Raw genomic sequence first — 23,924 nt, 5'->3', positions numbered from 1 at the left:
AGTGATGGCGGTCGTTTTCAAAATAAAATCGTTTGACAGCGTTTTTTAAATCGATGTTGGACTATCTTGACGCTTCTTTAAGAGTTAATCTATTGCAGGTGTCACAATATTTGTGATGGTGTAAATGCTTCCAAACCTTTTTCCCTCTTGAGACTGCCGTTCCAGATGTGTTGACTTCACACATGAAACTGAAAGACCCTTTCAGCTTCACATATGTATTTCACTCTTTCTTTTATTGTACTAAAATGAAAAAAAAAACGGGTTCATATACCAACAATTTCAACATTTAAAAACAAAATAAAATTTAAAAAGCGTCCTTATTTTGAAATACCTAACCGGATGCTTTTTGTTCACTATGACTCACTTTACGCTGGCGGTATTGTCACGCAGCAGACAGGGCCACCCCCTCGATTCAACCAGCTAACTCAAACAGGCATGACTTCATGTTGACTTCATGCTGAATGTACTTTGGATGCTATAATGCTATCAAAAGTCAGCCACATCCAGTTTTGATTAGCGCATGATTTCTTTATTGTAGTTATTATTATTCTTACTATTACCGAACATTCCGCCGTTTGAATGGCAGATGAGATGCACGCCAAGGAGACACATGGAGTTGGAGTCTTCTTGGAGCTGAGAACAAGGCTTCAGGGTGGACTACTCATTGTCGGGTAAATATCCACCAGTTTCCTAATGCACATAACTACAGTCCCGCTTAATTAGCATTGTCCGGTTTCTTGGCTAGTTCACGGTGCATTGTAGCCTAGCTCAGAGTGTTAGCTTAGCCGCTAACTCCATGTAGTGATGCTACTGATTCACCACAGCTTGGACAGACCACAGGTTATCTGTTGTTTCAATGATATACATAACTACTGTTTGAGTAAGAAAAGGAAAAATAGATTATGGTTACATGACAAATGTGTAATTTCGGATTTATTAAATGTCAGAATAATTGAACCAAGTCAAACACACGTAAATAAATAAATATATTTGAAGAGTGCTACGTTTGAAGTTATTAAGTGGTAATATTTAAATGATTTATTTTTATCTGAATTGACAATTATTATACAGAGTAAGGTATTTTCTAGAGTTTTCTATCTATCTGCTGTAGGCCACTCCATCCCCGTTTCCATGGTTGCTGTTCAGTTATGCTCAGGTGGACAGCTCAGTACGTGCTGACGTAAAATGCACCTCTACTGACGCGCCAGCGCGGGAAAGTCGCCACAGACACCAGACTTTAAACTTCAGCACATGAAATGCTGAGAGATTTACCTGGCGCTGTTTCCCTAAAACACCTTGTACCCTACTATATCTCTAAGTAGCATCATCTGGAAATTTGACTGCAGGAATTGATTGCTGATTGTTGACAGAAGGCTGTTATGTGTAGTGGCTTAGCATAATGTTAATTGGCTAAATTACAATTGGCTAATGTTTTATTTTTCATTCTATTCTTTGATTGACTTTATTTTATTAATGTGATTCTTAGATCTTTTTTTATCTTCTTTTTATAGCCAAACTTACTTTTCTGTTTAATGATTGATTGATTGATTGAAGTGTTTATTTCGAATATGCAAACCAAAAGAAAAAAAGAAAAGTAAGGCAAAACATTTAAACACAGAAATACATATTCGAAAAGGAGTGAGAAGAAGAATAACTTATAAACTCCCACCCCTTCTCTTTAAATAATGAATGACAATACCAAGCTTCCTTGCAACTAGTTTAGATATGCCTGATACTTCTAGATAAATAAAATATATTCCTGACTTGAATTACCAAAAAAACTAAACAAAACAAAAAAACAAAACATAATCTACATATACACTTAATACAATATACACACACACATACACACGTGCACAAAGAGAAACAATAAAAAACAAAACAAAACAACAAAAACAAAGGAGACAATAACCTAATAACACTTAAGAGTTTACTTAAAACAGAAGACCATTTTATAAAATGCACTCATACGGATTAATTCACCCAAAAGTACACTATAGTATTCACTGCCTTGACAAGCTACAACAGCACTAAATTCAGCAATACAACTAGTTATATAATAATATGATCTAACAGAGACAGTTTGGCATAATGAGCATTTTTATTTTTTTTAAATGTAAATTTTATTGTTAAAAACTCACATTTTGACATTTTCATAACATGTGAATTATGAACATCCATGTAATATAATTATAATGTGTAAATATTTAAATAATGATGAATGAAATGATAGGAAATTGAAACATAATTCTACTGAAAGACATTTCTGCTGTTGCTAGACAAAATGTCAGAGTGATAATTTTTAGATAGTCACTGCTTATGAAATCAGTTGCAGATTTCTTTTTTTTTTTTTATTTGCACCCATATTAAATCCCCAGAAATCTAATTCCTTCCAAATGTTGATGCACAAATAAATGATTTAAAAGAAAAAGTCGATTCTTAATTAAACTGATTCAGATATAAACAAAAGGGTGCTCCGTCTTTTGGGATCTATTTTTCAGGGAAACCTCAGAACGTTTAAGTACATTTTGAATAAAAATGAGCCATTTTTACTCTTGTGTTTCCCTAATGTCCAGAAATTTCACTCATAGTAGTTGATAAATATGGGACCAGAGCTCTGTCTACTCACAGTGCCGGTTGTACACTGATAACTTCACTAGATGGCGTTAATGAGATGAAAAAAAGAAATGAGCAAAATGAGCCTAATACATTTCAGTGGAGAGGCAGCTCTGTACCCTGCTATCAACTACATTTTGTACTGTACAATCCTGTGATCCCTCAGCACAGAACAGTATACAGTACAGTCCAAAAATAATACAACATGTGTAGAAATAAATTCCCAAAACCAGAGCAACTGTTAAGCCCGAATCCAGTTTGTTTCCACATAAAACAACTATTCTAGACTGTATTACTTGGCTTGCTATGTTATTTAATATTTATATGTCTCTTCTCAGAGTACATTACTTAGAAAACAACAGATTCTTGTTCTGCAACCCAGGCTGGCTCATTGATCATTGTCTGCATGCGGCTCTAACTGATTAAGATTCTCCTAAATCTACAAAGTATTTGGAACAAATGCATGGTCTGAAGTGTGGGGAAAATTGCCTGATTGATTAATACACTGTATTCATCTTTTCTCGGATTTAACGATTAGAACTAAAGGCTCATAGAAGATTCCTGTTTTGATGATCAGCAAATCATTTCAGTCTTTTTCTAAGTTGAAACACCAGGCTTTCACTCTTCACTGCCTGACTGTCATCTCAAAAAAATAAAACTGAATAAGTGATGTTGAATGATCTGTACCGAAATATTGCACATATTGTGTTGTGTGAACAATCCATAGAAACTAATCTTTATCTATCAATTAGGATAGACTTGCAGCAGCAATGTACAGGCACTCAGCGTGCTATACATAATTTATAACGCTGGAAAAATCTATACACACAGTATTTACACAGTAGTAAAAATGACTGAATGATTAAAATGAAATGAAGTTGCAATGAAATGCCATAAACGACACTAACCAAAAAGAAAACCTTGTGCAAAATGTGCCAGAAACAATCAGTCCAGAGTGTCATCTGTCACACACAGATGAGGAGTTGTACAGACTGATGGACTGTGGCGGGATAGATTTGCTGTAGCGTTACACAGATGTCAAAAAATAGTGGAGAATGTTCAGTTCCCCACTATATTTTGGCCACTGCTGATGCTGATGCGTGCAGATTGGCAAAACCCAAAGAAACCAATTTTACGTTGGGAAAAAACACAAAATCCTACTTGACATAGTACCTTGGGAAAAATGCAGATTAATCATTTCTAATTAATCATTGCTAAGTTTGCAAATTAATTGAGCTAGTGTGTGGGAAGGGACGGTGGCGCCCTGTGAACGGCTAATGTGATCATTTTGTACGCACTGCTTTTTAAACTTGTGGGCGTAAAGTGTTTGCTCCATCTGCTCTCCATCCAGGAAGGACGTGGGCAGAAGTCCTGCAGACGTGGCCGTGACGGGCGGAGAGTCCTCTCTCCACGTCCGGACTCCTAGAGGCGAGCTGAGCATGACTTTACCTGCAGGAGTCGCCTTCGAGCCGGGATCCTGCGTTCCGACGCCCGCGGGAGAATCCTGTGGAGAGGAGCTGCACTTCAGAATGCGAATCAGCGTCTCACAAAGCAACGGTAAAGATGATGTACAAGACGGCAGCCGCATGGAGACGCATCCAGATATGTGAAACCTCCCTCTGTGCCGCTCTAGTCCTCTATGGAAAGACAAGAACAAAGTCTTTAGAGCTGCTCTGCATTAACTTGAGTGAGTCATTTGGTCACCAGAGACCGCAACGGTGTAAATTTTACTCTGAGGATCTTCAACAGGCCACATGCAACCAGTTATCAGCCACAAGAAAGCTCCCTTTAAGTGGTTTGAGGTGATATCATCTAAAGTGTACCCCAGAGTCATTGCATAATATCCCCTAACCCCAGCTTTTGGCATTTCCTGAGATTGTTTGTGACGCTGCCACCGTAACAGAAAGTTACAGCTAAGGACGGTCAGTGACAGTCCAATAAAAATCTGATTGATTGCCCGCTCCTTAGCCAAGCCACCTTCGCCATCCTGTGTTTTATTGATTTTTTGTGCTCGGTGGTAGGAGGTTGCCACCAAATCCGCCTCATTTGTTTGTTTGCTTTCTTTTGGCCCTCCACAGAGGCGTCTGACAGGGTGATGGAAACACTCCGGGCAAAAGAGACTTATTGCTTCTACTGCCAGAGCTGCGAGACCAGGCTGCTCGAGGACAGGTGAGGAGCAAACAAGACGAGGAAGAGCCTCAGTGGGAATGTAGTTTGTTTGTTTTTTATTTACACGACGTCCTTCACAGAAAGAGGAGCCTCTGTTTGCTGACGGTGGTACCCAGCTGTTGAAGTGATAGTCTGGGAAAGAAAAAAAAAATTGATGGATGGAGCCTCGGCGGAGTCCACGGTTATCAGGCTGACTGGGTTAGAGTTATAGAGTCTGTGACGTAAAGGTCTGCGCTACCCATTAAAAAACAATTGTGTTTCTTACCTCAAGGTGGTTCGGGTGGACAGCGGTGTTGTTCTTATTGCCTTGTAGCTTTTTCTGGTCAGCAATGTGACATGCTGAAAATTGCAATAGCTGCATTATGGAGACCCTTGCCCTCTGGCGATGTTTCTCAGATGCTTAAAGTTGTCAAAAATCTTATTTTTCTTTGCTTTCAACAAGGTCTATGAGTGATACGGAGAAACACAGAGAGAAGTGGTCATTTGTAATGAGCAAAAATGCTCATTTTATGCGGCAGCTCTGAGGTATTAATGCCCTCTCAAAGACTAATTTGCAGATGATTTCCTTCAGAGGATGGCAAAGACAAAGCCAGAGCTGAACGTTGCTCCAATGATAACTACGTTGTTGTGAGCATTCATATTTGTGCACTATGGTGTCAGGACTTTTCCTTAATTATCCAGCTAAAACTCTACCTCTACCGCCTAGTCAGCTGTGTTGAGTTTCTCTGTGTGCTTCAAACAATGGTGACTTGAACTGGCGCTGAAGTCAATAAATGCTGAACAACAGCAACTTTTACTGAAATTAGTGGAACGCAGAAAATCTATAAGGGTTTCTGAGTAGGTGGTGTATAGGAGGCAGAAAGATGGAGCATTTGCTGTGCTTATTCACTGAGAGAGGTGAATGCGGGTTTATGGTTTAAGGACAGTCACAGTTGTCACGGTCTGCTGTTGCTTTCAGGTGATTTCTGGGGAGGCGCCTCCGGTCCCTGTGTCATTACCTACGGGTAGATGTGACGTGCAGCCATGAGTCAGGATGACTTTACAGGATGACAGTGTTAGTATTGTTTTGTGTTGGCATCTCGGTGACGTTGCAAAGGTTTTTCCTCCTTTATACTAAGACGATTCCACACAAGGACTTGAAATGTAACATACTTAAACTGAAATGCACTTTAAGGAGGAAGCAGACTCATATTTATTGCTACGTGTGCTCACACACACAAGGAACTGGTCTTTGTGCTTGGTGCACCAAGCATACACCGATCAGGCACAACATTATGACCACTTTCTTAATATTGTGTAGGTCTCCCTTGTGCCTCCAAAACAGTTGTGACTCATCAGAGACTGGACATCGGCCTTCTGAGGGTGTCCTGTGGTGTCTGGCAACAGAATGCTGTTAGTGGAGACCTTCGGGTCCTGTGGGTTGAGGGGAGGGGCCTCTGTGGATTAGGCTTGTTCCAGTGCATCCCACAGATACTTGATCAGTTTGGGATCTAGTGAATTTGGAGGCCAGGTCAACACCTTGTGCTGTTTTTCATGTTTTTTATTTTTTTTTTAGTTGTTCCTAAACAGTTTTTGTCAGGCTGCATCCTACTGGGGAAGGCTGCTGCCATCAAGGAGTGTCATTGCTATGGGGTGGGGGTGCCTGATCTGGTCTAGGTGGGTGGTACATGTCTAAGTAACATCCACACAAATAAGAGGTCCAAAAGTTTACCCGCACTTTTACTTCTCCGGTCATAATGTTATGCCTGATCGGGGTAAATCTAAGTGAGAAGTAAGAACAATATTAAAAAAAAAGCATATATAAAATATAACTAAATATATAATAATGATAAATGCAGACTCTGTGTGTGTGCGTGTGTGTGTGTGTGTGTGTGTGTGTGTGTGATGGAGTTGTTTAAGAGTTCAGGGAACCAAAGTGTTCTTGTAACATTAGGTTTTGGTCTTAATGGAGGGAAGTGACTCAAAAAGTTCATGTCTGGCATGAGAGGGGTCATTAAACATTAACACAGAGAAACCCTGTAATCGCTTTTCTTCCAGAGTGTTTAAGCGCGTTCTTCCCCTACCTAACGGCAACTGGAACGCCATCGTGGACGACTGGTGTTGCCACCCGGACCCCTTCGCCAACAGGAAGCTGCTGCCCCGAGCGGAGGATTGTTTACTGGGCGACAGCTTCATCCTCGTGGCCCGGGACGGCGGCTGTGAACACACTCTGACCCAGGAAATGAGTCCCGTTGGAGCGGAAGACAGCCAAGACCCGAAGGTAAAGGAATATGCAAATAAAAAACAGTGGTTTACTTTTTTATTCTAGGCAGAACTCCTCTGAAGAAGAACCAGTGGTGTGGTTAGCACAGTTTGTGGAATTCCTACAAAATGAAGGGCAGTGCACTCACCCACACAGACACACTGTCCTCAGACAGCTGTGTCATTGCGCTTCAGTTTCTGCAGATGAGGATTGAGCCCCCTATTCTTCCATTAGTCACTCTCAACGTAAGAAGAAGCACTCTTTGCATGACTGATGGTGAGAGACGGAAAGAGAAGCAGACACAAATAGGACAAAAACAACCCCCTTGCTCTATATCTCTCTCTGTCTGTCTCTCCTCCTCTGCTGTCCTCCTCTCTGGTGATGGCAGCTATTGTTTTCAGTTTTAAAACAGCCAAGTTACAGACAGGGGTTGTATTGAGGTGACTGGTTTCTGGTTTTCCCCTGTGTTGTGTACAGAAACCCTGCCGCAGACACGCAGTCATCTCTTGCGCGAGCTGTTCTTCAGTGCTGGGAGAGGCTGTCGCACCAGGTATGCACCGTTTTAATAGATGAAGTCATTGTAATTTTCATATATATGCTTCATGAGCCTCTCTCTATTGTATCTTACAGAAACCATAAAACTGTACATCACACAGGTGGTGGTGGAGCCCGCTGTGGGAGACAGAAAACCAGAAGCTTCTGTTAACAGGCAGGTTTTTACCCGAGCTTCAGGCGCTGATAATTAGGAAACTGTGAAATTACACTCTTTCACAGGGAAGTAAATAAAGAGAGGCTGTTACTTGCGAGTGACGAGGAAGAAAAAAAAAAACACTTTATAGTCTTTCCAGACATTTCCAATCATTGCTCCACTGCTCTCGTGTATTTTTAGACCTTCACAATAAAATCAGTGCGGGGACTATAAATCAGTTCAGGTTCATTTGTATGTTTGTCTCAAATATCTGATACTCCCATTGATTGGATTTTGCTGGAACTTGGGGGAACGAGGCATAGCGGCGCAGGCTTTTTCACAAATAATTACAGTGTGTTAGTCTGAGTGAAACATTTTGATAACCACATTTCCCTCGGTGTGATTTCTGAATAATTTAAATATCTACGCGTGAGCATCTGTGTCTCACTGTTTTATTGTTTTTTTGTTTTTTTTCAGACCATCTCATAAACATTTTAAAGCTACCATAAGTGTACTTCCTCATGATTGTCTGCTTTATTAGACTCTGTGGTATCATTTTTAAAAAAAAAAGCAGCTTGTACATATTGTTTATTAACGTCCTACGCTCTGTTCTGTTCCACTGAGAGTGCATAACCAGGGAGTCACTATGCCCGGTACAGACGTACTAAATGAACGATTATGGTCTCTCTTGGACAGATCTCTGTTCCTGGAGAGGACGGTCGCAGCCAGGCTGCTGCAGCTGTCCAACTCGCTGAGCTCTTTCCACTTCACGATCCAGACTCCTGATGGAAAAGCCTTCTTATTGGTAAGAATCACCTGGCGTAATGAGAGAACTAAGTGACCTGTTGGTAAAAATAGAGCACTCTAATGTTTGAGAAATGGAAAAAGATTGAAACAGTGGGCACTTAAAGGCATGCGAGAGACTGATTGACTGTGATTTTAGGGTTGTTGAACATCTTTTAAATCAGATGCAGGCGGACTATTATAGGTGGAAAGAGGCCGTTGATATAGAGAGAGGTTTCAGTTCGTGCATTTTGTGACTGGAGCAGAGTTTTAGTCGTGTGGTTTAGCCAGACTCAGTTATTATCAGAATATCAGAATAACACTTTATTTGGATTTCATTATAGAGTGGGTTTTAACCAATGCTAATGCAAGCAATTAGATACCTGATACTACAACCAGATCCATTTAGCTGTACACAAATTCAGCTCATCTGTGCTCAGATGACTTGTATGACTAAATTGCTTTTACTCTCTATGATTCCTTTTATTGTCTTTGCACGGTGCATGCAATGAAATTCAAGTGGACAACCTGACGTGTTGCTTATGCACAAATGCATAAACAGTCATTTTAAAGAGTGCGTTCCACAATGTGAAATAAACAGTATTTCTCAGGTTGAGATTATATTTCACAGGTTTAGCAGTGAATCACTAGATGTGATGATGCATAGCCCAGGTATCGTGATGGCTTGTGGTCCGTGTCCTAATGTCCCATCATGCACAAATGATTCGATTGTCCTGGCAGGTCTTTGCTGGAGCATAATACAGTTCCAAACATAGTGACCCCAGACAAACTATTGCTGCAAAAAAAAATGTGGGCAGGGCAAGCCAGGCTGGCTTCCTGGCTTGTGTTTAATCATTTATCAGTTTGCACATACCATGCCCATACCATACAGAGCTTTGCTCCGACCATCCTTTGGGATTCAGCGTCTTGCCCAAAATACACTCGGACATGTGAGTTTGTTATAAATAGGTTTATTTTATTAAAAATTAAATAAAGTTTCAGCCTGACTATTTGCACAACACGGATGTCCCAGAAGTATTCCAGCATTGTGATTGTGTTTTTGGCAGACTTTAAACTGAGAGACATTAAATCTCTTCACTGAAACTCAGGACAGCAATAACAGTATAATTAATCTTGTGTGAAATTGGACCAAACTGAACCAGACTCGGGAAAAATAATGACTGCAATAATCAACTTTTTCTTTTTTTTCCTGTATTTACTTCCTCCTGACCTCATTTCACCTCAAGTATGAAGGAAAGTATTGAATCCTTGGTACTAGCTGGAAATGGAAGAGACCATAGACCTCTGCTGTATACAGTATCTGTTTCTTCTAAAGATATAAAAGATATAATCATCAACTTTGATACAGGGAAACAGGTTATATAAAAGGACTGTAAGCACCACAAAGATTTACATAATATGCAAATCAAGCTTAGAGCTGGGGTGATTCATTTGTTAAACCGATTTTTGTGTCATACATGTCATAAGTTCAACTTTTATTTAAAAGCAATTTACATGAAATGAGGATAAATCATGAAGTATGGCAAAAGAAATTTAAACTTCCACAGTCAACCACAAGAATCGCTCTAACGTCAGCGTGCATAGACATGTGGATGGCTGCACAGGCTTTATGTGCTGGAGTGGGATTCCTTGTTGATGTGTGTCTCAAGTGTTAAGTGACCTGTCTGCTCCTCTTGCAGCTCTGGCTGCTGAACAGCGACTCCATCATAGCAACCGTCTCTGAGACATGTGTCGGTGGTGAGGGGTCCGTCAGCCCTTCACAGTCCCCTGATCTTCACAGTCCATCACCCAGAGCTGCCAGAGCCCTGAAACTCCTCTACGTCACTTGCTCCGACCCGGGCATCCAGCAGAGAGAGTAAGAGAGGGCACTTATCATCATTTCTTCAATTTTTCTTCTTCTTTTAATTTAGTTTCTTTCATTTTTTTCTGTCTCGGCTCAATGTGAGGGATGAAACACTACTTTGTTGATCAGCAGATTTTAGCAGTTTGCACCAACGGTCACTGCGGAAACATAACTGTCTGTTTTTTTTCTGCAAGTGAGCTTGGCATCAAGAGTGTCAGAGCTGTTGCGTAAGCTGTGCTCGCAGCTTTGTAGCCCGTACAGGAGATGTTGTTTTGACTGGAGCGAGGGTCTGTGTACCTCGCTGTGATGCATTAGAGAGGTGTAGGTGGATGTGCTGCATGTGGTTCTCCGTGTTCAGTACAGCGGCGCCCCACTGGAGGAGCCTTCCACCCTCATTATTTTCAACTGAATCAGCACTCAGCATTTTTTTTTTCTCTCTCTCCCCCTCTCCACTTCTTCCCTGCAGCCGGGAGGAGTGAAGGCAGAACAGAGAGGTTTTGTTGTTTCTAAAATTTTGACAAGCCCACCAGGCTGACTGACGGAGAGAGGCTAATTAGAGACAAAACTCACACTAAAGCAGAACGAAGGCGAGTCTTTTCAGTCAAAGCGGGGACAGAGGAGATGAATGACGTGATGAACTACATGAGCCGAGCTAAGCTCTGTCACCATAGGCTCCTGCCGGCCGGGTGCCAAGACGGATGTCGTAGAAGAACAAGCTATGACAGCAACTGCAGACTATGACTGGAGTACTTTTCAGTTATTCGAGTTCATGCTGCAGAGCAAGAAATGAAGTTATAACATCCGCTGCTTTGTCGGTGTTACCAGAGCTCGACTGATACTAGTCGTTTTTAGATTGATGTCAATGTCTAATGATACATTACCTCATATTAGTGTTTTAACGGATGTCCCAAACTTATCTCGACAACTGTTTCAGTGCTGCTCTCTTTACCCGAGCCAGGCTCTGTTCTATAAATGTGATGTATTTGGCTTCAGCGGTGAAGTTCTGGCAAAGCAACAGCATCCAGCATCCAGCATCCTCTAACACCACCGTGTAATCGGAAATTAAGTTTCTCGTCAAGCCTTTAGATCCAGTTTATAACTTTGACTCTGGCCTTCTGGCCTTGCTTCAACATCCGATCTGGGCACCAGAGATCAGATCTCACTTTGTATGCTAATAAACACTGACATCATTTGGTGCGCAGTAGAATATTATAACAGCTGTTATATCTAATAAATTGCTACCTACTGCTATATCCGAATCATAAACAGCTGTTTGTTGTGTGTGGGGAAACGGTTAATATTCTGAAACGAGCTGTGAAGTCTCTTACTGAATCCACCATTACGAATTAGTTTTGTTTCGTAGTGGTTGTTCCTCTTGTTTAGATTTATTTATTATTTAGTTTGTTAACATCCACAAGGACAGAATATTATAAAAGGATCTCATTACTAATGAACAGACATCACTCACGGTGCTTTTCCTTTTCTGGTGATCATTTATGACATCGGATGTTTTATTTTTGAATGAATGAGGCTGAATAGGACGTCTTTAATGTGACCCAGGACTCATTGTGTGTTCACACTACCAAAGGAATGTATCTTAGACCATCTCTAAAAGTGGTCTGAGATCAGATAACTCAAAAGCTTGCCATCTACAGTTGGATGGCCCAGGACAGATGATAATGCAAGGTCTGAATGGGTCCCGCTGTTTCTTACTTTCTGTTCTGCTATAACCCTACAGTGGGTCCGAAAATAAGCTCTCGCCTTTTGGAATTTCCCATTTACGCCATTTTTCTCAAGTCTGGCAAACTGAACGGCGGTGTTACTCACGCTTCCATTTCCCCCTACATAATTTGCCATTCATCCTTCATCACTCTTCTCTGACATTTTTAAATTAAATGTTATGCCTGGGGAGCAGAATTCTCAGACCCTCTCAGTCTGGATACAGTCGGTTACAGTCGACTGCAGCCAGAGGTTGCGGTGTGCCGTGTTAAAACTGCCAATAATTGGCTGGAGAATCAGTGAGCCAGCGCCTAAGTGGATTACGCTTGTCACTAATGGCAGTGACTTGATTACGAGTTGAGTGAAAGTCGCAGGAACCGTCACAGTCAAGTGCAACGGAACAGTAGGTTTTACACATGTGGGGAGCGCAGCTGTTTTTCCATACACTTCATTCTGAAATGAAATCCAAAACAGTGGACGCCATTAGCATTTCCAAGCACAATATTACAGTATTACAGTAACTAGCTGGTTTTGGGGTCAGTATAGATTTGATAACTTGGTATGTTGTAAACAGCTTAACCTGACTGAGACACTGATCTTTAAAAAGGCTTTTAGGAAATGTTCTCATTGGATAGACATAACCATTCATGGAACAGTAGTGACATCTTAAGTACAACTCCCAAAACTTTGAGAAGACTTTATCCTCTAAGGAGCAGCACAGATGGCTAAATGTCACCCAAACAAACTAGATCAGCACCGCACCCTGACAGAGCATCAATCTTTCTTCTCTCAATCACTCTTCCTCTTCTCCTTTCAGTCTCGTCTTGTTCTTTTTTTTTTTTTTTGGTCTCTCCTTCACACACACACTTTTACGTATCCCTTGTGTTCTACAGTACTTCAGTTTACAGTTTAAAACTACTTAATTAAAACGGCAGCGCAAATGCATTTACAGAGCCTATTCTCAGCTGGGGCTGTCACAGTAAATCACTCCTGCTGTGTGTGTTTTTCAGGGTTCTATCTAGTTGGGAGGTCAATGTCATAGGACATCCCGTGGTGCTGCCGCTGAAGGTGTGTGAGGAGCTGCTGCAAGTGATAGATGACAGCAACTCGGCGCTTCCCGCGTCGATGCGTCGCATGAGGTCCTACGAGGTGAGCCGCTTGTACCTGCTCATGATGACTCAGACATGTGGATGTTTGGCATAGTCATGTTTTCTTCCAAAATGTTTATGCTGATATTGTGTCAGGGAAGCAAAGAGATGCTGAAGGTCTTCTAATTCATCTTCATCCATTGTAAATAGCTGTATTAGCAGCCCAGCGCGGCCCGTTTTAGCTGAGAGCAGTCACTTTACTTCACTCACCCTTTTTACTTACGGCACCTTGTTTTTCCATTATTCAGTAGTGCTCGAGAGTGTTTTTATCCCACCTTAATTAATTTCATGATTCAGAGCTTTCAGTTAACAGCCTCGCTTAGGGGATTATGTGGGCCAGATGTAGGATTTTACTTTTGTCAGCCTTATTCCTGCTTCTGTGCACCTGTAATTGAGCAAAATGTGTATATTTAGCCTGAGTTGCCTGGGAAAAAACCCTTTGACTAGAAAATAGGAGGTGTTAACTTTGCTGACAACTCTATTCTCCTTGCCCTTTTAAACATAGTGACGGGGTAATTAGCACCATTATCCTCCACTTCCTGCTCAGAAAGTTTGGGAAGGGACTCCTACCATTTAAAGTTTTCCATCTACTAAAAAATACAAGAGCTGGATTTGAGCTTTTATCGACGCTGACAAAGGAATACTTCACTTGCAGTGAATAAATAATATATCCAGTTATATATTTGTTTTTGTGCAAAGATTTTGCATTAATAACTTATTGAATGTTGAGTACTGAAAGAGAACAGACATCCATGCCCACCACAGGTAAAGGCGTGACCATGGATGCCTGCTATTTAAGGTGAAAAGTCTTGGCACAGGCGATGTTAGGTGACGTCAAAGTCGGCCTTGATTGCCGGTAGCTCTTTAAAGTCAGTTTGGTGTGGTCCTTCCTTTCGTTTTTCCCACATCAAACACAAAACAGCAAACATTTCCCGAAATTATGGTAGTGAATGGTGAGTTAATATATTGTAGGTTAGTCGTGCACAGGTTTCTTTGTAGTTTTATGGAGTACTGATGTTCCCGTTGCCTTGTCTTTTCACACCTTTAAATTTCCTGCATTCAAATCACCCGGTCAAAGCCTCAGTGGCTTCAAGATGGCAGCAGTCGCCTGACAGCGGTCTTCTCTCAACTTACAGACGACAACTTCCCAATGTCGTAAATGACAAGTTCACAAGATCCCATTCGAAAGCAGCAAAAGACGCGACTGCGATACTTAGCAACAGCTTCATGCCCCCACATGGGGGGGGGGGGCACACAAGCTGTTAATTATACCCTACTACAGGTGATAAAAGTCTGACGGGGAAGGTTGCCATCTCAGCTTATAACAAGCAGAATTAATAATAGCACTGAAAAATGTGTCTTGTCTTGTCTTTGTCTCTGAAGTACGAATTGTTAAAAGTATTATTTGAATTCTTGAGTGTGCTGTCTGCCGTTCTTATAATTATGAACTGTCAGCTTCTGGAGAAGAAGATGAGTCTGTAAGGTCCTTACTGCTTGCATTTTAACCATTTAGTTGTAATCTACAAGTGCCCAACTGCGAAAAGAGATTCCTCTCGTTCCATTTATCGCTCTTAACAATTCTTCTTCTTCAGTCTTCTCTTTTTATTGCAGCCTCACGTAACTATAACTATGCACGTATACCTTCTGACCAGACTACGCACCCTAGTTTATTCGATCCAAACCAGTTAATAGAATTGCATTTTGTTTTTTTGTGCCATTTTGAAAGTTTGCTTCATATTTCTTAATTAAACGGACACATGGCTGCAGTGGTGCGGTGAGGAGCATTAATGTTGTTTCCTGAGGTAACAACATGGCGGCGGTGGGCGGAGGGCCGGGCGATAAGGCTATGCTGAAATGGAGAAGGCTACAGATAGGGCAACCCAGACACGGGACACGGTATCTGTCTGGTGGTGGAAGCGGAGGGAGTAAAAAAGAGTGTGATAAACTAACACAGTCCAACACTTCCTGATAGTAGAGGCCCGTTGTGCTCCAGGCGGCAAAGGACGGAAAGGTAATGTGATCATTGGGTCATCTAGAGTTACCGGAGATACTCTGAGAGTCCTTGTTTTAAACACTGCTTGAAAAACACCCCAGTGCCTAGAGTATCAGAGAGGGAGGACCGGCATGCAGCGCAAGAGCAGCCTCAGAGCTGAGGATCGTCTGAAGAGTTGCATCCGCTGAAGGAGGAAGGATAGCAGAAGGCTGCTGTGAGCTTCAGTGCTGTGTTTCTAGTGTTGGTCTTTGAAAGATCAAGAGAGCAAAAGCCTTGCAAGGAGAACAAATGGAATTTTCAACACTTTAGTTTTACTTTAAGGAAATGTTATATTGTTTTCATGCGTTTGGTCCATTTCTCTATAGACTTTAATAACATTTTGCACAACACAGTTGCCATTAATCTTTCATTATACACAGATTTACATTGGAGCTTGTTAAGGAAAGTGACAAGTGGTCAGACGAAGTAAAGATAAACTGCCTCTTTGGACGCACACACTGGTGTTTTTACTTATTCTCTGCTCAGGCCATGCTGAAGATTTTGTGAGATCTCCACAGCAGCAGACATTTTGACAGCTTCAAGCTGTACAGGCACAGGTTGCACACTCATAACCTAAAGATATTTCGGTATTGTACGTTCTGACCGCAACAACATGCAGCGATACTTAATACAAAGGAGCCGTTATTAGTGTACTAGTTGCAATTGCATTTTTCATGTTGACATTTTGACAGAAATTGCAAGAACAAATTACTTTCTCGGCAAAACCTCTCCTACGGTCCTGCGAGAGGCCACAGTTCTTTATGCACAGAAGGACACAAAAGACTTTGACATCTCACAGTAGTAAACTTAATAATGGCTGACTTCCATTTAGCTGCTGTGGTTTTAGGGTCCTAGTGTTAACTCATGGTGCCCGTGTCGAGGCTTAAGCACAGGAGGAGGCTAGAAGCAATGCGGCGTCAAGAGACCTTGAAATTCAGCGAGTTGCAGCTGATGCAAACACGGAGTTCATCAAAGGTTTACCACAGAGAAACATCGTCCACTACTTTTGTTTCAAACACCTAATTCACCATGCTCGTAGTGAGCGATGGCAGTGATGGTATTTGCTTTTCAAATAGAGACTGGTGGTGGTAAGGCAGTAGCAGTGTTTTTATTTTCTGATTGATTCATTCACAAACATTTGGGATGGTAATATAAAAGAAGGCATCCTTGGAATCCGTACCCTGCAATGTCCACTACTGACCAGATGTCGGCTACAAAACGTTGGGTGACGAGCTAGTGGGCTTTAGATGTGGACAGGACTTTACTGGAACACTTGAATAGAATAGAGGCATTTGTAATGTGATTAGTAACAGCGGTTTTCCTGTTATGACAAGTCAAAATGTCTGCTGTGAAAAAAAGGCCTGGAGATGGGATTTGGACTTGACTCACTGAAAGGAATGCAGCCATTACTGTTGTTAATTACACCCGAAGTTTATCTGCCTTGATGTCAGAATGTCTGCCTTGAAAAACATATAAAAAAGAAGACCAATGCAGGCTTGACAGCTAAAATATGTATGGTTTGGTTGTAAGTATACAACCAAACTGCATCATATATATAGAACTACATTAAATGTGCATTTCACACAGTGTCCTAATACACATTTTCTATCAGCACAACCTCAAGAGTCTAACCCAACTGTCACAGCACTATGACGTTGTTTGCAGGTAGCTGTGCTGAGCTGGTTGTGTGCCTGCACAGTGTGTCTTTGTTTAATTCAGTCCCTGTGAGTAGATCAAAGTCTGCACCATAACCCAGCCTGTTATTATACTGCATGTGGAATGTCTGGGCTGCCGCGTTCCCCGCCCTCCGTCCCAGTGTAATGGGGTGTAAAGTAGAGTCAGGTTCGAGTGTCGCTCTTCAACACAGACAACACCTCCCTCCTCTCTCCCACCGCTTCATTAATCGCCTCCTCAGCCCCCGCACAAACACGGCACGCAGGTTAGACAGAAACTGACCCAAAAACCAATTCTGCGTTTCGCGAAGAAGACGTGAGATGTATCGACCCTGCGTCGTTGCCGTCTTTGTGCAGTCCACACAGTGTCACACCGGGAGCCGCTGCACTTTTGTCAAAATAAATTACTTCCCCTGAATTGTGCACGTCTCGATTCATTGCGCATGGACCAATGCACGAGAAGAGGAATTTATCAACAGAGCAGGAGGTCGGTGATGCTGTGCTGCATCAATGTTTATTTGGAGACTGGGCCATTATCTCAACGTGATGAGATAAATGAGGCAGATATTGTAGTTTGAAAGGGAAAAAAAGGGCAAGTCAGCGTTGTTTGCCTCTCCTGTATTGGTGCAGTTTGTTGAATTACATCTCCAGTGGCTAACAAATGAATACTGTTGGTTGTGTGAAGGATGCCCTGGGCCTGAAGTTGCAGTCACAGCAACGTTTGTACAAGAATTTCAAACAGTACTTTATAGACAAGTGCCCATTCATTGATAAAATTGGTGGTGTTCTAAATGCTTTCAACCGCGCCTCCATATCTTTTACCTTTTATCATTTTAACGTGATATGTTTATCCATCCCTCTTGGCTGATCAGTTCAGCTGCTCATCAAGTATGCGCTGCTAAATATTTCACTATTTGTGTATTAATTCTTTCAGACTACTTCAACTGTCACTTGATAGCACACTTATTATTTCAATATTTTACACTTAGACGTTGACAGACTTTGTTAATCCACTAGGGAAATTGCTTGGTCACAGTAAGTACAAAGAAAAAAATAAGGGTAGGAAGTATTAATGTGCATTAACATTAATAACATTGAGTTATCTAGCTATTTATTTCATTGTCTGTTACTTTTACGCCTGTAGACCTGTTTCAAGGTGTTGACACTGCAGGAAAAGCACAATCTAAACAGATTTCGATGACATGACTTCAGTGGCTCAGACTTGTTATCTTTCCCGGGAAGCCTTGGCAATGAGACAGCAAGCGGAACACCAGGACCTACCTCCAACTAGTTGACCCTAAATCTAGAAGCCTTTTGAAAGAAAATGAATGAATAAAATAAATCCAGAATTAATTACTAGTGTACAGGACTGTGGTATTAAGTATTAGTTTCAAATAACTGAAATTGCTGTTGATTCAACTGTGGTTTAACTTTGGAGGCTGTGTTTTGTGGTACTACTGAATTGTAATGTGTTGTTTCTGACACGTGCTTCTATTATTTTAACAACCCCATTTCAGTCAGTAGGCTAGGCTAAATAACAGAATCACATCAACGTTTCAGTCCAGTTTCACCACAAACTACATCATCAAATTCAAATTTTGGATTTGGAGTAGGTAAATATTCTTGGATGGTCCAGTGTGCTGGATAATGCATGTTCAGAAATGTGTTTTGTCTGCAGAGTCTCTTTAAAGAAAAGTATCAGTACTAGAGTAAAGCATTGTAAGCAATATGGTGTCAAGAATTAAATGTAGTTATTTTGCTAAATATTTCAGAATTGAATGAAAAATGAATCCATTCTAATATAATAGTCCTCCACTAAATCCCCTTCATGACTGTTCTAATGTTCAGTTTATGTTGAAACAGCATTAGAGACGTGGTAATTCAGCTGTATGGTCCTTTCAGAGGATGTGGTCTGTGTTCCTGTTAAATTTAGCCTTGTCCACTGACTAATCAGTTGAGAATAATCCCATAAGAATGTCTTCTTGAAAACATTTTACCACTCATCCAAGTAGCCTCTTCGGTTCAGAGCAGTTGCCTTTGTCCTAGTTTTGTATTCGGACACACCGTGACCTGAATGACCGTGAACCTTCACAGACAAAATGATCAAACAGTTGAATTACCACCTTTCTTACGCTGTTGTGTTGGAATGCTTTTTGTTTTCACTAGTGTACCTTATGTTTTGGCAAGTAAGGGTACCTCAGCTGCTATTTTCCTCTTTGCTACAAACCTCCATCCTCGTGAGCTCGATATTTCAGCAACACTTTGAGGTACTTTCTTCAAATTCAAACGTTCACTTGAACTGATTAGGAGTTTGGTGGTCAAACATCAAAACTGTGGCCTCACAAAAATGTCTTTTTGGACTTGGTTCAAAAATTCTTTGCCAAAAGGTTACACAAAAGTCTAATAGGATTAAAAATAAAAAAAAAATAAAAAATGAGGTGATGACATTTAAAATCCCAAACTTCAAAGGTCAACTTGGCAGCTCCTTTGTTTCTTTTTGTTCCTCTCAATGAACTTACAGCCTTATATGGTCGACACACAGCAGAACATGAACAACAAGTCAACTCAGGTTTGTCTATTTTTTCACTACATATAGAGTCTCAGGTACATAGATGTACGCTGCAGCTTGACATGTCAGTGGAGGCAAACAACTAGTAAATGTATTTAACACTAATTCCTCCTCTAACTAACCACATTAAAACGTGTTGTTTAGCTACTGAGAAATAGCCAGTGATAAAGTGCTGCTAATAATAGCTTAACCAGCGTTTTAAAGGCAGTCCATGTGTCCCCAATTTGGAATAAGCCACTGTTTGTTCACGCGCTCGTGGTGGGACGGAGACACACCCAAGTATGGTAATGCCTTTGCATCATTATGCGGGCCATTTTGCCAGTATGTTTTTTTCTATTGCTCATTATCTTTCTAACGGAGAGATGCTTCACGTGTTGTCTTGTTTGTTTGTTTTTTTTTCAATCATGCTCTACTTCTCCGCACCTCTTCCAGTCTGTTTCTTCACGTGTGAAGAAATATTCTCCGTGCTGCTTGCCAAGTTTGAAGTGTTATCATAACAGGCTCTGGCACAGAGAATCAAAGACTGTTTGCTTTCTCAAAAGACTTCCATATACCAGCCTCTTGTCACCGTCTCACTACCTTTTTTTAAATCCCAGACATTACCCACAGTTGTTTAGAAAAAAAAAAAGAAAAGTGCTGCTGTGTAGAGAAGGAAAATAGAACTAGCAAAGGTAATCTGTTGCTACACCTAGATGCATTACTGCATTACTCCTAAGGCTTTGCAGTGATATTTTATGTTTCTCTGAATTCCAATGAAATCAAAGAAGCTTAACGCCCATAAGCATTTTATATTCAAGGGTTGTGAGCAGCCCTGCTGTCAGGATCCCCAAAGACCTTCATAGAATTTTGCCTCTGATAAATACAAACTATCTGAGAACCACTTTTCGTGCATCTTCTCATAATATAAATAATGTGAAGAGAAAAGTTGAATCTTCTCCCCAGGAACAGGTCCACTACATATGCTAGTGCCTTGGTTTTTTCCGACGGGCCTATAACCGGCCGGTACGCAGCTCAGAGTTCCAATTTCAAGTTGTAGGGGAGCGACCACTTTAAGTCCAGAGCTGGCCATGCCGGCAGCTTACCTTCTGGTCTGCGCGTGAGCGATTACTGCTAAGATGCAGGTGACTCATCATGACTGCATTTTGACAGCTGTGCTGGATTTGGTTCCTTTCTGCGGACTGAACATTTCAAGAGTGTCAAGCAGGGTCCTAATGATACTTGGGATCGCTCTGACAGAGTAATGTAAGGCTTTCCTCCATTTTCATCAGTTTCTCGTTCAGAAAAGAGCAGCAACCAGTGAGATTATCTGTCAACCTGTTGACGAGTTCCACAATTAATCATTTATTAATTTGTTAGAAAATAATGTGAGGATAATGGTTTCTTAAAGTTCAAGTGCCTTAATTTTGTTTTTCATTGTGATTTAATATCACACAAGGAAGGAAAACCTCCTAAAGGTGTTTAAGAACCAGGAACCACATAATGCTTGTTATTGATTGTCAAATTGAATTCTTCTAAGTGAAGCATTTTTTTTTCTTGGTAATGTGTCATGTGTTCTTTGGACTCACAACTCCACTGTACACTGATCAGCCACAACATTAAAACCACTGATAGGAGAAGTAAATAACATTGACCATCTTGTGACAATTCAATGTTCTGCTGAGAAACTTTTGCACCTGGCATTCGGGTGGATGTTACTTAGACACGTCCGTCCTCCTACACCAGACCAGGTACCCCCACCCCTTAGCAATGACACTCCTTGATGGTAGCAGCCATCCCCAGCAGGACACACACACAAAAACGGTTTAGGAACAACTCAAAAAACATGAAAAACAGCACAAGGTGTTGACCTGACCTCCAAATTCACTAGATCCCAAACTGATCAAGTATCTATGGGATGATCCACAGAGGCACCTCCCCTCAACTCATAGGACCCAAAGGCCCCCACAAATAACATTCTGTTGCCAGACACCACAGGACACCCTCAGAAGGCCCATGTCCATTCTCTGATGAGTCCCAACTGTTTTGGAGGCATAATGTTATGCCTGATCGGTGTATATCCCAGTGAAACAGAGAGCCTTTCAATATCGTATTCATCCTTGTATTATCTCTGTTTATTCAAGCTGATTAACAGAGATATTCAAATAGTCACAAACCTTCATGCTTCAGTATTGAAGAGAATACATTTTACTTTACATTTCCTGACATCCTTATATTTGTGTCCTCTCAATTAGCTTCTTACTCTGAAGGATCTGGTCCCGAGGCCGCCTCTCTGCTCGGTCTAGACTCCCGTTGCGCTGCTTCCTTATCGCACTCAGTCTTCCTTTTCTGGGACTCTGAGCCGTGTTCGCAGCAGCTCACCTCAAGTTGTCGTTTCTTATCATTTATATGAATTACCATTGATGCGCTCGAGTGGTGCGCAGACATTGGCATGGGGATGGAGAAGACAGGGCCTTGAGTGAGGCAAATGCCCTCATCCATCATCCCAATATAGAGCCCTCAGTGGAGCGTAACCATTGTCTGCAGCAGGCAAACACCCAGGAACAGCAGATGGAGGAAGAGGGGAGAGATGGAACCGGGGACTGGCGGATTTCTTTTCTGGGCTCTGTTTCTCTGAATGTGTGTTTCTGAAGTTGATTAAATCTCCACCACCTGTGGGGTTTTTTGTCATGTGAAGACAGTAATTGGAGATAATGTGTTACTGTTCTGATCAGCAGACCGTAGTGATCGAGTGCATCTGTGCTTTGGGGAACAAACAAATTTTCACGATCGCCCAGTGCAAACTGGAGTTTTCTGAAATGCTCAAGTGAAGCTAATTTTGCTTTACTGTCCCATGTCGTGATTTTCTACTTACATTTTCACCTTATAGACTTTTGTTTTTGTTCGTAGGTGGCCTACCTGAGACTGTGAGATCACAACCCAGAAGCCAGTTGGTCACGGCGACTCTCATCACTCCAGTGGGGAATTCAAACGCTCCTCGGACAGCTGAGAGACCCAACTTAGGTGAACTCGTTCTGTATTTCTGTAAGTTTTCCCACTGCAGAAGAAAATCCAGCAGGCGTGCAACAGCTTGTTTAGTAGGTCACGCTGTGGTTTCTGGTTGCTTCTGTTAAAATGTCTGGTAGCGTGTCATCACCCGCAAACATATTTGTGTTGAAACGGGGCTCTGCCAGGCTCAGTCGTATTAACACATGTCCAGTAAATGCAAACCTGGAAGAACATCTGAGTCGCCTTTTGTCACATTTGTTTTAAGCTGCAATTAAAATGTATCATAAGGTTTGAAAATAAAATGTGTATGTACAATTTATTTCCGCCCACTTTTTTTTACCATGCTCAACAACAAACACAATTAAACTGTTTTTGAAAGAATCCTCTCTTCTTTCTTCCTGTCTCCTGGAGATAAGTGCAGGTTCATATGTGGAGCATTGTTCTTGAGTTGGCTCTTGATGAAAGCTTATTATAGACGCACTTCAGCCCCAGGGTGCAGCAGCACATCCTCCACTTGAGAGAAATTACAGCTTGCGGAGCTGTGTTTTTTTTTTTTTTTATATAGTTGTCAGATTATTTGCAAATGTGTGTCCGTGTTTGAAGGGTATTGAAGTAACATGCATGCTAGCAAAAGTCAAATGTATGCTTAAGTTCTTTATGATATGGGCTTGTCAAGTCGTTCTTGCACTTTATTAAATTAGGATTACTTAACTTGGCACAGCAAGACTGATGTGGCTTTTAGTCAGTCCACCACTTCAGACTAAAATATCTCAACAGACATTCTTGGTTTGCTGGAGAGGATAATTTGTGATTCCCAAATTGTTCCTGTAGCGCCCCATGACGTTCATTTTTTTGGTTTTGGCTAAATCTTTCTGTGGGTTACCATGAAATTTGAGGTTGAACTCCCTCATCTTCATCTGCTGCTTTATGACTAAATCCCTATAAAACTCATGACAACCCCTTTAGTCTTGGTTGCCTTTTTTGTCAAGCTCTAATTAGCAAATGTTAGCATGCTAGCATCTGTTTGAGCATCATTATGTTTACAGCGTCATTGTGAGTGTGTTAGCAAGCTGCTGACATGTAGCTCAATGTAGTTCGGTGCCTTGTAGCTTCTTTGAGATGTTGCCATGACTGAAGTCCTCTAGTGTAAACCTATATACTTACACATATACACCAGTCTGGCATAACATTATGACCACCTTCCTAAAATTGTAGGTCTCCCTTGTGCCTCCAAAACAGTTGTGACTCATCAGAGAATGGACATGGGCCTTCTGAGGGTGTCCTGTGGTGTCTGGAAAGAAAATGCTGTTAGTGGGGGTCTTTGGGGCCTATGGGTTGAGGCGAGGGGCCTCTTTTGCTTTTGTTCGGAGGCCAGGTCAACACCTTGTGCTGTTTTTCATGTTTTTTTAGTTGTTCCTAAACCGTTTTTGTGTGTG

The 23,924-nt window shown here is 41.4% G+C and overlaps 1 protein-coding gene across 1 annotated transcript; it reads left to right on the top strand.

The window, feature by feature from the left end:
- Window positions 1-417: 417 nt before the first annotated feature.
- ube3d (ubiquitin protein ligase E3D) lies at window positions 418-22,837 on the top strand. Its single transcript, XM_084556218.1, has 10 exons — window positions 418-671; window positions 3,968-4,173; window positions 4,695-4,785; window positions 6,823-7,045; window positions 7,505-7,577; window positions 7,658-7,736; window positions 8,412-8,520; window positions 10,199-10,374; window positions 13,092-13,230; window positions 22,390-22,837. The coding sequence occupies exons 1-10, from the start codon at window positions 580-582 to the stop codon at window positions 22,408-22,410; spliced, it is 1,209 nt and encodes a 402-aa protein (XP_084412344.1). The 5' UTR covers window positions 418-579; the 3' UTR covers window positions 22,411-22,837.
- The last annotated feature ends 1,087 nt before the right edge of the window (window positions 22,838-23,924 follow it).

Source organism: Chelon labrosus, assembly GCF_963514085.1.
Source record: "Chelon labrosus genome assembly, chromosome: 12".
In the NCBI taxonomy this organism is placed as follows: domain Eukaryota; kingdom Metazoa; phylum Chordata; class Actinopteri; order Mugiliformes; family Mugilidae; genus Chelon; species Chelon labrosus.
This window is presented reverse-complemented; position numbering and strand designations above follow the sequence as displayed.

What these genes read in the sequence shown, in the direction of transcription:
- ube3d (XM_084556218.1), top strand. Translation starts at nt 580, where the DNA reads ATGGCAGATGAGATGCACGCCAAGGAGACACATGGAGTTGGAGTCTTC. An exon ending in GGGAGAGGCTGTCGCACCAG is followed by an intron (nt 7,578 to 7,657) that starts GTATGCACCGTT and finishes TGTATCTTACAG; the next exon opens with AAACCATAAAACTGTACATC. An exon ending in GTCGCATGAGGTCCTACGAG is followed by an intron (nt 13,231 to 22,389) that starts GTGAGCCGCTTG and finishes TTTTGTTCGTAG; the next exon opens with GTGGCCTACCTGAGACTGTG.